This window comes from Microcebus murinus, chromosome 2 (genome assembly GCF_040939455.1).
Source record: "Microcebus murinus isolate Inina chromosome 2, M.murinus_Inina_mat1.0, whole genome shotgun sequence".
Classification (NCBI taxonomy): Eukaryota; Metazoa; Chordata; class Mammalia; order Primates; family Cheirogaleidae; genus Microcebus; species Microcebus murinus.
The window spans coordinates 32,814,516-32,825,379 of record NC_134105.1 but is presented as its reverse complement, the minus strand read 5'-3'; the positions used below and the strand labels follow the sequence as shown (position 1 = coordinate 32,825,379).

The 10,864-nt window shown below is 52.9% G+C and overlaps 2 protein-coding genes across 5 annotated transcripts; both read right to left on the bottom strand.

Annotated features, from left to right (window-relative positions):
- Positions 1-437: 437 nt before the first annotated feature.
- ATP6V0B (ATPase H+ transporting V0 subunit b) lies at positions 438-3,890 on the bottom strand. Of its 2 annotated transcripts, none has more exons than XM_012775905.3 (8): positions 3,789-3,890; positions 2,822-2,870; positions 2,504-2,587; positions 2,295-2,372; positions 2,041-2,110; positions 1,884-1,935; positions 1,494-1,684; positions 438-753 (listed from the first exon to the last, which is right to left on the bottom strand). In XM_012775905.3, exons 3-8 carry the CDS (start codon positions 2,560-2,562, stop codon positions 727-729), a joined length of 477 nt encoding a protein of 158 aa, XP_012631359.1. In that variant the 5' UTR covers positions 2,563-2,587; positions 2,822-2,870; positions 3,789-3,890; the 3' UTR covers positions 438-726. The 2 variants fall into 2 exon arrangements, with proteins under 2 accessions (XP_012631359.1, XP_012631358.1); XM_012775904.3 differs by lacking the exon at positions 3,789-3,890 and adding an exon at positions 3,618-3,782.
- A 2,152-nt stretch (positions 3,891-6,042) lies between these two features.
- DPH2 (diphthamide biosynthesis 2) lies at positions 6,043-9,396 on the bottom strand. Of its 3 annotated transcripts, none has more exons than XM_012775902.3 (6): positions 9,031-9,396; positions 8,647-8,759; positions 8,185-8,408; positions 7,305-7,988; positions 7,046-7,222; positions 6,043-6,965 (listed from the first exon to the last, which is right to left on the bottom strand). In XM_012775902.3, the coding sequence occupies exons 1-6, from the start codon at positions 9,175-9,177 to the stop codon at positions 6,841-6,843; spliced, it is 1,470 nt and encodes a 489-aa protein (XP_012631356.1). In that variant the 5' UTR covers positions 9,178-9,396; the 3' UTR covers positions 6,043-6,840. The 3 variants fall into 3 exon arrangements, with proteins under 3 accessions (XP_012631356.1, XP_012631357.1, XP_075853622.1); XM_012775903.3 differs by having other exon boundaries at positions 9,083-9,396; XM_075997507.1 differs by having other exon boundaries at positions 9,185-9,396.
- Between the last annotated feature and the right edge of the window lie 1,468 nt (positions 9,397-10,864).

Sequence of the window (10,864 nt, the reverse complement as noted above, 5' to 3'; positions counted from 1 at the left end):
GTAGTGGTTGCTGGAAGGGGATGGGTGCTGGGACAGTATTATCACTAGAGAGGCAGAGACCGAGGAATAGGCTGCTGAGCCTCACAGGGATATTGGGTGATGACACGTGAGGGTAGAGCCAGGTAAGTAGATGTGGTCTGACAATTCGGGCCTAGTGGGCAGATTGCTAAAGACAGGAGGCTAGGACCCCAGGCACAAACATACCCAGGGGCCCATATCCCTGGACTGCTTTGTCCCCTCTTCAACGAAGAGGTTTAGGGGCTACAGAACCCTCCCCACACTCTTACCTTCCCTCCCAAGAGCCAGCTCTGTTCAGAGCAGAGAAGGTATATACACAGTCAGAAAATTAGCAAGAGATTAGCATGAAGTTGAGGAGCACAGGCTCAATTACCCTTCTTCTGTGAAAGGTGGCGCAAGCAGGCAACAGGATGCACTGACCCGGACAATTACCACGTTTATTTCACAAACACTGGGAATATGGGTTGGGGGTGGAGGTGGGGGACACACGTGCACAGTTGCACACATAGTCTCGCCATCAGCGGCCCTCTCCCCACACTGAGGATTCAGCCTGAATTGCAGTGCCTCCAAGTCGGCAGCCAGTGAGTGGTGAGTGCAGGAAGGGCCCTGAACACCAAGCCGCTGAAAGGTTAAGGGGCACAGCTCCAGCTGTCCCAGGAAAACCAGCAATAAATAGGAGTGAGGCACGGCCTCACCCACACAGACCATCTAGTCACCCATCTTCACTCTGGAGGTCTGCGAAAAAAAGAACAGGAGAAATCAGGCAGGGACAAAGGAATGGATAAGATACTGACAAATGACAGAAATCAGACCTAGCAAACCCATAGGTGGATGGACAGATCACAACAGATGGATGACTGACTAGGATGGACACACTGTGATGAATACACCCAGATGAATGGAATAGTCAGACAACCGCAGAGTTAGGCTGTGGGACAAAGGGAGAGAAGTGGCATCTGGATAGAGCCATTCACCAAGAGTCACACTCAGACCTCAGGCTGATCCTTAGTCACAAACCCACATACTGTAAGACAGACACAAAACACACATTTCAGATATGCTTTCCTACTGGCAGGAGCATCCCAGATAGAGATACACACAGGCTCTGACAGACACAGTTAAACACAAGATGGACTGAGAAAGACACAGACAAAATCGCAACTCAGTCTAGACCACAAACAAATACAGAGACAGGAAGAGAATGACAGATAAACAAAATGGCAGAAGAGACTAAATGAGAACCATACAGATACAAGTCATTAGAGAAAAGAACAGCACTATTGTCAGTGACATGAGCTGAGAGACAAAAACAAATTGAAAGCCTCAAAAGGGGAAAATGAGAATGAGGAGGTGGAAGCTGTTTGGGGGGGGTTCCACAGTTATAGGTAGAGATGAGGAGCACTTCAGCGTCTCCAGAAGAGGGTAAGGCTAGGTTGGGGACAAGGATACAGAGGCCCCGGAGGGGGATTTGGCACCTGAAGGATTGCGACGATGACCCCAAAGAGGCCGATGGCGCTGCCAAAGATCTCCACGATGAGAATCTTTACAAAGAGGCTGGGGTTCTGAGCATCAGCCAGGGCGGCCCCGCTGCCCACGATGCCCACGCAGACTCCACAGAAGAGGTTGGACAGGCCCACTGTGAGGCCAGCCCCAAACATGGAGTAGCCTGGGAGGACAAAGAGGGGTACCCTGAGGCACAGCTAGTCACAGGGGGAGATGAAGACAAGGCCCAATGTGGGATAATGGAGCCAATGTCCACCCCAACTCTGTAAAACAGGCCAAAGCATGTGAAAGCACATCAAAACTCGGAATCCAAGCTGGGAGGTAGGAGGGCTTTTCACCTTCACACACGCTCACCCACCTACCTGCATGGTAGTTCCGATGGCCAATGGCCTGGGGGTCAGTGGCACTGAAAGGCTGAGGGAGGCAGAAAAGTAATCAGAAATGACCCCCTATGCACCTCTAAAACAATGTGTAGAACACACGAGAATGGATGACCTCCTCCACCCTGGTCTTCCATACCTCAGCCATGTTGCTAATGACAATTGCCATGATGATGCCATAGATAGCCACAGCCTCACAGAAGATGATGCTGGAAGTAGCAGAGGTGGGGGTAGGGGGTAGAGAGGAGAAAGAGATGAGAGAGAAACCAACCTTTCCCCTACTAATATCCCACCCCACCATAAGGCTTGGCAGAAGCAGTATGTCATGTCAAACACACAAGCAGCTCCCAACACAGTTGGTTCTGACAACCTTCCAAGGATGCTTACGCCTACCTGACCAGGTTCTTGGTCTTGATCCTGGGAGCCTTCACTCCTCCCCCAATGATGGAGGAGCCCGTAATATAGATGCCCCTGGTGGAATAGTAAGAAACTGATGATGAGCAGAGCCCAAGCTGTCACTGCTCTGAGGATGACTAAGAACCCAGTGGCACCACCTGCCATGACTCAGTCCCTTCCCCAAGTCCCACCACCCCAACACTCACCAGGCTGCCCCAACCACAGACAGGGAGATAGCTAGGCCAATGCCCAGGTTCGACCACATGAAGGGTGAAGTCTCAGTCAGGAACCTAGTGTGGCGATAGGAAAGAAAGCAACTCAGCCCGGACAGGGAAAAGGGGCACAAAACTTTTAGCCTCCCAACTACCCTCTAACCCCACCAGTCCTGGGTACTGCAACAATAGTATCTCCAAAGGTCCATGTCCTAGATTGCTGGGAGTGGTGTAGAGGAGGGGTTCAGACCCGAGAAGAGGAAAGGCTGCAGAGAAGCAGCTCCTAGGAGAATTCTCCCTGCCCTCCCTTACCATGCCACATCAAATCGGAAGCCCAAGTCAAAAATGGTGTAGCAGATTCCTGCAGCAGTGAGGAAAGAAAAAAAAAAAGGGGTTAGGTGCTGCTCTCTAGAGAGAAGCTCCCCAACCTAGAGAAGAAGTAGCTGCCCAAGTGAAGGGCCACCTCCCCAAAGGTCTGCGTACATCCGAAGCAAGGGAGTAGCTAGACCCCAGATGAAAGTACAGCTGTCCATACAGATTCCTCTGCTCAGGTCTCCATTTTCGGCCACTCCCTCAGTAACGTATCTCCCTCAATGACACCACCTCCCAGACCAAGATCCTGCACAGGCACGCCACCAGCAGGCCTCGATACCGTGGAGGAAAGAAGCAAACGCTCTACCCTGGCCCCACCAGATCCCGCCAGCCCAGCCCCGGCCGGGCCGCTGTTTACCCAACATGTTGTGGGTGGGGGAGGGCAAAACCACCGGGAAAAGAGGAACCGGAGCAGCCGGCTTGTGACCCAAGCAGGCCAGTCAACAGCAAGAAAGGGACGACAGCAGCGAGGAAAGGAGATGGCGGCAGTGACAGAAAGGGGCTGGTTCTGCCCTCATGGCCCCCGGCCACCGTCGCCGCGCCCCTCAAGCAGCTAGAGGCCTGGGTCTCGCCTGTCGGAGTCAGAGGTCCCAGCAAGCGTGAGGCAAGTCTCGCAGCCCGGGGTACAGAGCTCGCGTTGGGGCTCAGAATTCCCGGCACCCTCCTGCCCCCGCTGGCCTCCAGTCGGGCCAGGTCGGCCCTATGCTGTCCCCCGCTCGCCAGGGCCCTGCCTCACCCACGACGACCATGCAAGCCCAGAAGGCCACGAAGACCCCGGAGTAAAGCAGCGCTAGCCCCGTCATGGCGGTAAGGACGGCGGGAGTCGGAGCGGTGGGGCCAAAGCTAAAACCGCGTCCCTGCGTCCACTGTCCGCCCCGCAGTCTGTCGACCCGCCCCGCAGTGTCACCTGACTCGCCCACGTGAGGCGCTGGCACCGCGTGACCCACACAGCGCCGATCCCCGCGCAGCGTCGTCCCTATAGATTAAACATGGCGACGCCGGAACTGCAGGCGCTGAGGATTGTGGTAGTTGTAGTTGCGCGTCTTGGCGGAGGCTCTGGCTCCCTTAAGTACTTAGACTTCTGGTCAGTCCTTCGCCTCGCCCCGCCACCCCAGCTTTACTCCCGAGCCTCCCTGCTTTAGCCTCCAATCACTGCTACTGCCTCTGGCCTCCTTGTGTTCTACCCAGTTCTGGGCAGGTGCCGTGCGTTCTCTCTTCCTTACCCTGCTCTAGCTGTTTCCTTTGCGTGAAGCCCGTCTCTTAGAGCTCGATCTATCCCTGGCTAACATCTACTGATACTCAGAAGTCATTCTTCAGGAAGCCTTCCCTAACCCAGTAGCAGGGCCTGCTGTGGGTTCTCACGATGCCCTGGTGATCCTTATAAAACTTCAGTAAGATCATGACACTCCCCTGTTTCAGTGTCCCACTGGCTCCCATTTTATTCAGAGTAAAAGCCAAAGTCTTTACAATGGCCTCCTAGGCCTCAACCATGCAGCTCCCCAAGCCCTTTACCTGACTTCATTTTTTTCACTTCCCTACTAACACTCCTCTGGCTGCACTGCCCTCCTTGCTATTCCTTGAATGTGCCAGCCATACCCCACTTCACTGCCCTTGCACTTGTTCCCTCTGGGTCTCCTAATTATGCATGTGGCTGATTCTGTAACTTCCTTTCCGTCTTTGCCCCCCTTCTTCAAAAGGCCTTTCCTGACCATTCTGTTTAATATTGCAACCTCCTATTCCCCCAAACTCCTTATCTCCTTCCTAGTTTTTTTGTTTTGTTTTATTGAGACAGGTGAGTCTCACTCTGTTGCCTAGGCTAAACTGCCGTGGCATCAGCTTAGCTCACCGCAACCTCAAACTCCTGGGCTCAAGCAATCCTTCTGCCTCAGCCTCCTGAATAGCTGGGACTACAGGCATGTGCCACCATGCCCGGCTAATTTTTTCTATATATTTTTAGTTGGCCAGTTAATTTCTATTTATAGTAGAGACGAGGTCTCGCTCTTGCTCAGGCTGGTTTCAAACTCCTGACGTTGAGCTATCCTCCTGCCTCGGCCTCCCAGAGTGCTAGGATTATAGGCATGAGCCACTGCGCCCGGCCATCCTTCCTGGCTTTATATTAATATTTCTCTATGGTACATACTTATCACCATTTGGCATATTAAATATTTTATTTTGTTTGTGCATCTCACCCCCACCCACCCCCGGAAGAGTGTAAGCACCATGGTTTTTGTTATGCTCACTGCTGTATTTCCAGTGCCTGGGTCCACAGAATGGGTCCTCAGTACCTATTTGTAGAATATGTGATTGGTGCCTTCGTTGTCCAGGTTAGCATAGTCAGTTGACAGTCTGCCTTTACCACTAATTTGGGCATTCCCTGGGGATGTGGTCAGGGACCACATCTCCTTTGTTCCATTCCATCTTCAACACTTTGGACAATGCCACTATGACAAGTTTCTCAGCAAATGTGGGGAATGAAGAGGTTAGTCTTTTCACTTCATGCCTCTCAACCTGTAGGGTCCAGCAGCTTTACTTTGCTTAAAGCACCTACCATGTTGGTTCATGCCTGTGTTTAAGCCCAAATGTCCTTTTCACTCCTTTTCTCCTGACAATTTTTTTTTAAGAGACAGGGAGGGTCTCACTCTGCCACCCAGGCTGGAGTGCAGTGGTGCAATCATAGCTCACTGTGACCTCAAATTCCTAGGCTCAAATAGTCCTCCCACTTCAGCCTGCCCCATAGCTAGGACTACCAGCATGCCCCACCATGCCTGGCTTTTTTTTTTTTTTGTAGAGATAGAGGTCTCGCTATCTTGGCCAGGCTAGTCGCAAACTCCTGGCCTGATCTTCCTATCTTGGCCTCCCAAAGTGCTGGGATTATAGGTGTGAGCCACTGTACCCAGCCATAACAATTATTTTCTTCCTCCACAGATCCAGCTTAGGTATCACCCACTCTGTGAAGCCTCCTTGTCAGGTACCTCTTGTGGGATCCAGCTGGCCCTGGGGGTTCCCTCCTCATAGACAGCACTGTTTCACTGTATGGTGACTACATATTTAACTGTCTCTTCCCCACTACACTGCACTGTAGGAACAGGAATCTGGTTAAATATAATTCATACCTCTAACCACAGGACCTGTGTAGGACCTGCAGTGTTTGATGAATGAAAATAAATAGAAAAAGTATCTGGTTTATTTGGGTTTCTGTGATCTTCCTGAGAAACAAATCTGAGTCAGTATAGATTAGCACTGTCCAACAAACAGAACTTTCTGCAATTATGGAAATATTCTATAGTTGCACTGTCCCCTCAAATGATTTGTGTGACTGAGAAACAGCTTTTAGTCTTAATTTAAGTTTAGTCATATATATCTAGTGGCTACTGTACTGGACAATGCAGGTCTACACCAGTAGTTCTCAAGAGAGGACAATTTTGCCCCCACAGGGGACATATGCCAATGTCTGGAGACATTTTTTATTGTCAGAATTGTGGGATTAGGGTGATTCTGATGTCTAATGGGCACAAGCTGGGGATGCTAAGCACCCTACCAAACACAGGACAGCCCCTACAAGGAATTATCTGCCCCCAAACATCAATAGTGCCACAGTTGAGAAACCCTGGTGTAAAGCATCTAGCACCAGCCGTTTGACAAGGACAGACCCTCAATTACAGACCATGAACTGGGATTGCCCAAAGGTCCTGGGCTGTTCCCAGGACAAATGGGTCCAGAAGGTCTCAGGGAAGCCCCAGTCCCTTCCCCCGTTCACCAAACAACAGGCATTAATTAAGCCAATATGTGCTGAGCCTTGTGCCAGAGATGGATCCTATCCCCAGTGAGGGGCTGCCTGCCCTCCCTTCATCCAGGCTCCTTCAAGGATCCTGGCAGGGGGGTGGGAGGTTGGTGCAGGTAGCACTAAAGGTTCTAGCAGTGATTCATAGGGCCATCAGTGTCTCTGGCCCCACATGGTGTCAGCTGCTTCCCTCATCCTCGTAGGCGATGGCAATCCCTCGTCTTCCACTCACAGCTTCTGTCACTGGAGTCTGACCCAGGCGGGGCTCCAGCCCCTGCCAACTCCGGGAACTAAGGAATAAGGCTGTAAAGGGAGGGAGCTCAGGCTGAGTATGCTGAATCTGGACAAAAAGTTCAGCTGAGGGTGGAGACATGCACACTTACCTGCAGGACTGCTCTCAACCAGCTCCAGCTGGGGCCGTGGGGTCAGGGCTGAGCACCCAGGATCACCTGACGACTTCCAGGTAGGTGGTGGTCGGAGATCCCCAGTAATGAGTGATACATCTGGGGTGTCCCACAGCTCTGACTCAGGTGGTGGGAGGGGCACATGGAAGGGAGAACCTGGAAAGGAGAAAGAAAATCCATACTGGCCCCCTAACTCCATACCCTAAATTTCTAGCTTGGGCAGTACCCCACCACTCACCAGGCAACAAGTCTGCGTAATATGTGAGGTGGGGAGCCAGGCCTGGAGGTGGCCAGGCAGGGTTGCAGGCAGCCTCCAGCTCACAGGGTGCCAATACAGGCCGGAAGAAGCTACCAGAAGAATGGGGTGCTAGGGTGCCTAGAGGACAGGCTAACAGCACAAAAACATCCACCTCAGGAAAGTTGGCAAGCTTGGCAGGGGTGGGCCGCCCCAGGGCCAACACATAGCTACGCTTGCCAGCAGCCTGGGTCAGATTCCGCAAATGTGCCAGTGCCTCACGGTGTTGGGCCACACCCAATGTGCCTGCTAGCAGCCCCACCACTCGGGCATCTCTGGCCCTCTCTATCAGATACCGTCTTCGTGCCCTTAGCTTCTCAGCCTGGACACCCTCATCCTGAGTATGCCCTGTATCTGGGCAACAGGAGAAGAAGGGCTGCCCTGGGGCCCACCCCAAGAGCAGCCGGCTCAGGTCTGGATCAAGGTCAGGGTCAGGGCTGGCCTCAGAGCCCCCCACATAGAAGGCACCATATTCTTCTAGGCACCTCCCGGGAGCCAGGGGGAAGCGGCGCCCAAAACGCTCCAGGGGCTTAGGCTCTGGACTGAGGGATCCCACTGGCAGAGGAAAAGCTGGGCTGGAGACTAGCAGGTCCAGGTACCGTGGGCGCAGGAGAGTGGCCAAGGCCTCTGGAAAGGAAGGAGGTGGTATCAGGATTGGAGCCTGGCAAAGCAAGAGCTCCCTCATCTCCAAGAGACTAAATGTGACCCAAAAGGCTAGGGCCAAAACTATATCAAGAGCTCCATGGGAGTGTACTCAAGTGAGAAAATTAAGGCATAAAGCAGTCAGCCCACCCTTCCTACATATACAGGCATAACCTCTCACCCAGGGCATGGGCACAGGCTGGCTCACTCAGCAAAACCACAGGTGCTTTGGGGTCTGGGTTCTGGGCCTCAAAGGCCTTAGCACAAAGCTCCAAGAACACAGGACGCTGACCAAGGACGAAGGCGACTGGCAACGGGCGGGCTGGGGGGCTTAAGCAGGCAGGGCCAAAATGTACAAGAGCCTGAGCTCCAGCTTGCTCAGCACCCAGCACATCCACACAGCAGCTGCAGGGAAGATACCATCAGTGAGAGGCGTTCTCATCTGTCACCGTGGGAAATGCTGTCAGTGAAGAAAATGATTTCATGAAAGGAAGTCTCTGGCATCGAAGGGAACCTCAGGAGGGGAGCCATCACCATCATCATCAAGAAAAAACACAGCCATTGAAGGCAGACACCATCATAGACATGGGACTCCATGAGCCCTGGGTCCCCAGGCCCAGCCCACTTAAGGCCAAGTTCACACCTGCCATAGGCTGTGTCCCCCAGAATGAACATCTTCGACCCCGTGGTCTCCTCCAGTCGTGCAGCCACGGCCCCAGCATCTCCCAGTAGCTGGTCAGGGAACTGCAAGGCTACCTGTAAGCATAAACTATGGAGTCAGGGACACCATCTCCCCCACTGAGGGCCTCTTCAGAGGAAACCTGTGAAACCCACTCAACCTTCAAAGTCTCTGGTCCCAAAGGGGCACTCCGTACCGCGGAGTAAGTAGAGGGATGGTCAACGGGCCGCGAAAAGACCCTGATTCCCTCCTCATGACCCTTATCCTCATGAAATCCCCCAGGATCTCCATCCTCTGGGCGACTCATCCCCATAGAGGCGAGCCGTCCCTCCCTAAGCCTGCCCTCACCCGTTGACACCCCAGGTCACGGACAAATCCAATGATTCGCTCCAGCTCGTACACTCGATCGAGGTCCGTGAGAGGAGTGGGCAGTCCCGGGACCCCCGCCTCCCGCTGCAGCGCCGCCTCCGCGGGGCTGCTGAACGTAGACTCCATGAGACACCTTGGGTGGTGGGATGCAGGAGGGACCTCCCTGAGTCAGCTTCGGGGTCCGCGTCCTCAACAACAGCTCTCAAAGGGTCAGGGTCGCCCTGTGAGTGGAGGGAGAATCACAATTTGGCCACAGCCGGTGGGCAACCCCTCCAGCCATCCAAAACCCGTCTCCACCACACGTGGGCCTGCCGGGAGATTCCTTCCGGGTTTTAGAGGCGTGGCTAACAGCAATCTTACCAATCCTAAGCCAGCTCCAGCCGCAGAGAACCGGCGACCCGTCCGAGTCCGAGGCCTGCCGGAAGTGCCTCAGCGGGCGGCGCGGAGCCTCGTGGGTGTTGTAGTTCTCCTGCGCTCCTCTTCCGGCGCAGGGACTCTTGAGGTCCGCCCGCCATCCGCGCTCGGGAAAACCGACTCCCTAAAACTGACTACCCCAACTTGAGCAGCTCCTCTCTGCCAGTTACTGTTAAGTATTTCATGTGCAATTTATCCTTTGGGAGGTAGCATCGCATAATTTTTAACTCAGTGTCAAACTGCCGGGGTTTGAACATTGTGCTTGGCCATTTGCTCCTAAGTGTCTTAGGAATGTCTCTATGCCTGTTTCCTTATCTGCAGAATACCTCTTAATAGAATCATTGTGCGGGTCAGATTAATTTATATACAAAACTTTACACAGTAGTCCTTGGCATATCGCATGCAGTGAAAGCATTTGCTACTTATTATCCTCATAGCAGTGTGTGAGGATATTGAGCACTTACTGTTCATCAGGCACCACATTCTTAGTTTACAGTCTTTGGAGTAAGAATTATCCCATTTTACAGATGAGGAAACTGAGGTTTGGAGAGACTAACTACTTGTGTGGTAAGATGCAGCAAATCAGTGGCACAACCAGCATCAAGTCCAGGTCTATTGATTTTTGCAGTTGGGCCTTAGACCACTCATTCTCCTACCTTATATATGCTTCATTTGCTCAGGGGGTGGGATGGGGGTAGGTGGAAGAAGACACCTGGATGCCATGTAGTAGGAAACAGAACTAAAGGTATATGAAACACACCCCAGAATTAAGAACTCAAGAGTAAGGTGAGAATGGACCTGGGGAGGAGGAGGGAAGAACACAGTGGTTTCAGGGGACAGAAGATGGCAGAGGGGGAGCTCATGCTGCCTGGTGTGAGAAGACATTGAGTGAGGAAGAATGGAAGAACTTGTGCAAAGGTTGGGGAAAGAACAGGGGAAAAGTGGAATGAATATGACAGTAATTCCCCCATCACCTCCAGGGAGACTCAGGGCTCATGGATGAGAGTGGGGGAAGTCAGTCCTGCTCTTCAGATCTTATTGAAGAGAAGGCTAGGATACCTGAGAGGAAGCCCAGGTGAAACTATGGCTGAGGAGACAGAAAGGAAGGCAACCCTGCTAAAGAAAGCAAGAGCAGGCCAGGAACTGTCCCTGGTCCTGACCAATCCCTGACCATTCTGTGCAGGAGGTCCCATAAAAGCGGGGAGCTATGGGTATACAGACATTAATTCCCGCCTTGCTCCTCCTCTAGGGGCTGTGATACCTTCTCTTCCCCACCCTCCAACCCCCACCCCTACCCCTCGGCCCCTTTCTATAGCCCTCCTTACCCATGTGTAAGTTTGGGGCTCTATAACCCCACACCAGAAACCCATCCTGGAGCTCAAAGCCCCACTCCACTTCT

Bases quoted from the DNA above. Each gene is read 5' to 3' on its own strand.
- DPH2 (XM_012775902.3), bottom strand. From the start codon at position 9,177: ATGGAGTCTACGTTCAGCAGCCCCGCGGAGGCGGCGCTGCAGCGGGAG. The intron at 8,760-9,030 runs GTGAGGGCAGGC...TTATGCTTACAG, and splicing joins GTGACCTGGGGTGTCAACGG to GTAGCCTTGCAGTTCCCTGA. The intron at 8,409-8,646 runs GTGTGAACTTGG...TCTTCCCTGCAG, and splicing joins GGGGACACAGCCTATGGCAG to CTGCTGTGTGGATGTGCTGG.
- ATP6V0B (XM_012775904.3), bottom strand. From the start codon at position 3,684: ATGACGGGGCTAGCGCTGCTTTACTCCGGGGTCTTCGTGGCCTTCTGG. The intron at 2,111-2,294 runs GTAGGCGTAAGC...TGCTACTTCCAG, and splicing joins AAGACCAAGAACCTGGTCAG to CATCATCTTCTGTGAGGCTG. The intron at 754-1,493 runs GTGCCAAATCCC...TTTTTTTCGCAG, and splicing joins TCATCGTCGCAATCCTTCAG to ACCTCCAGAGTGAAGATGGG.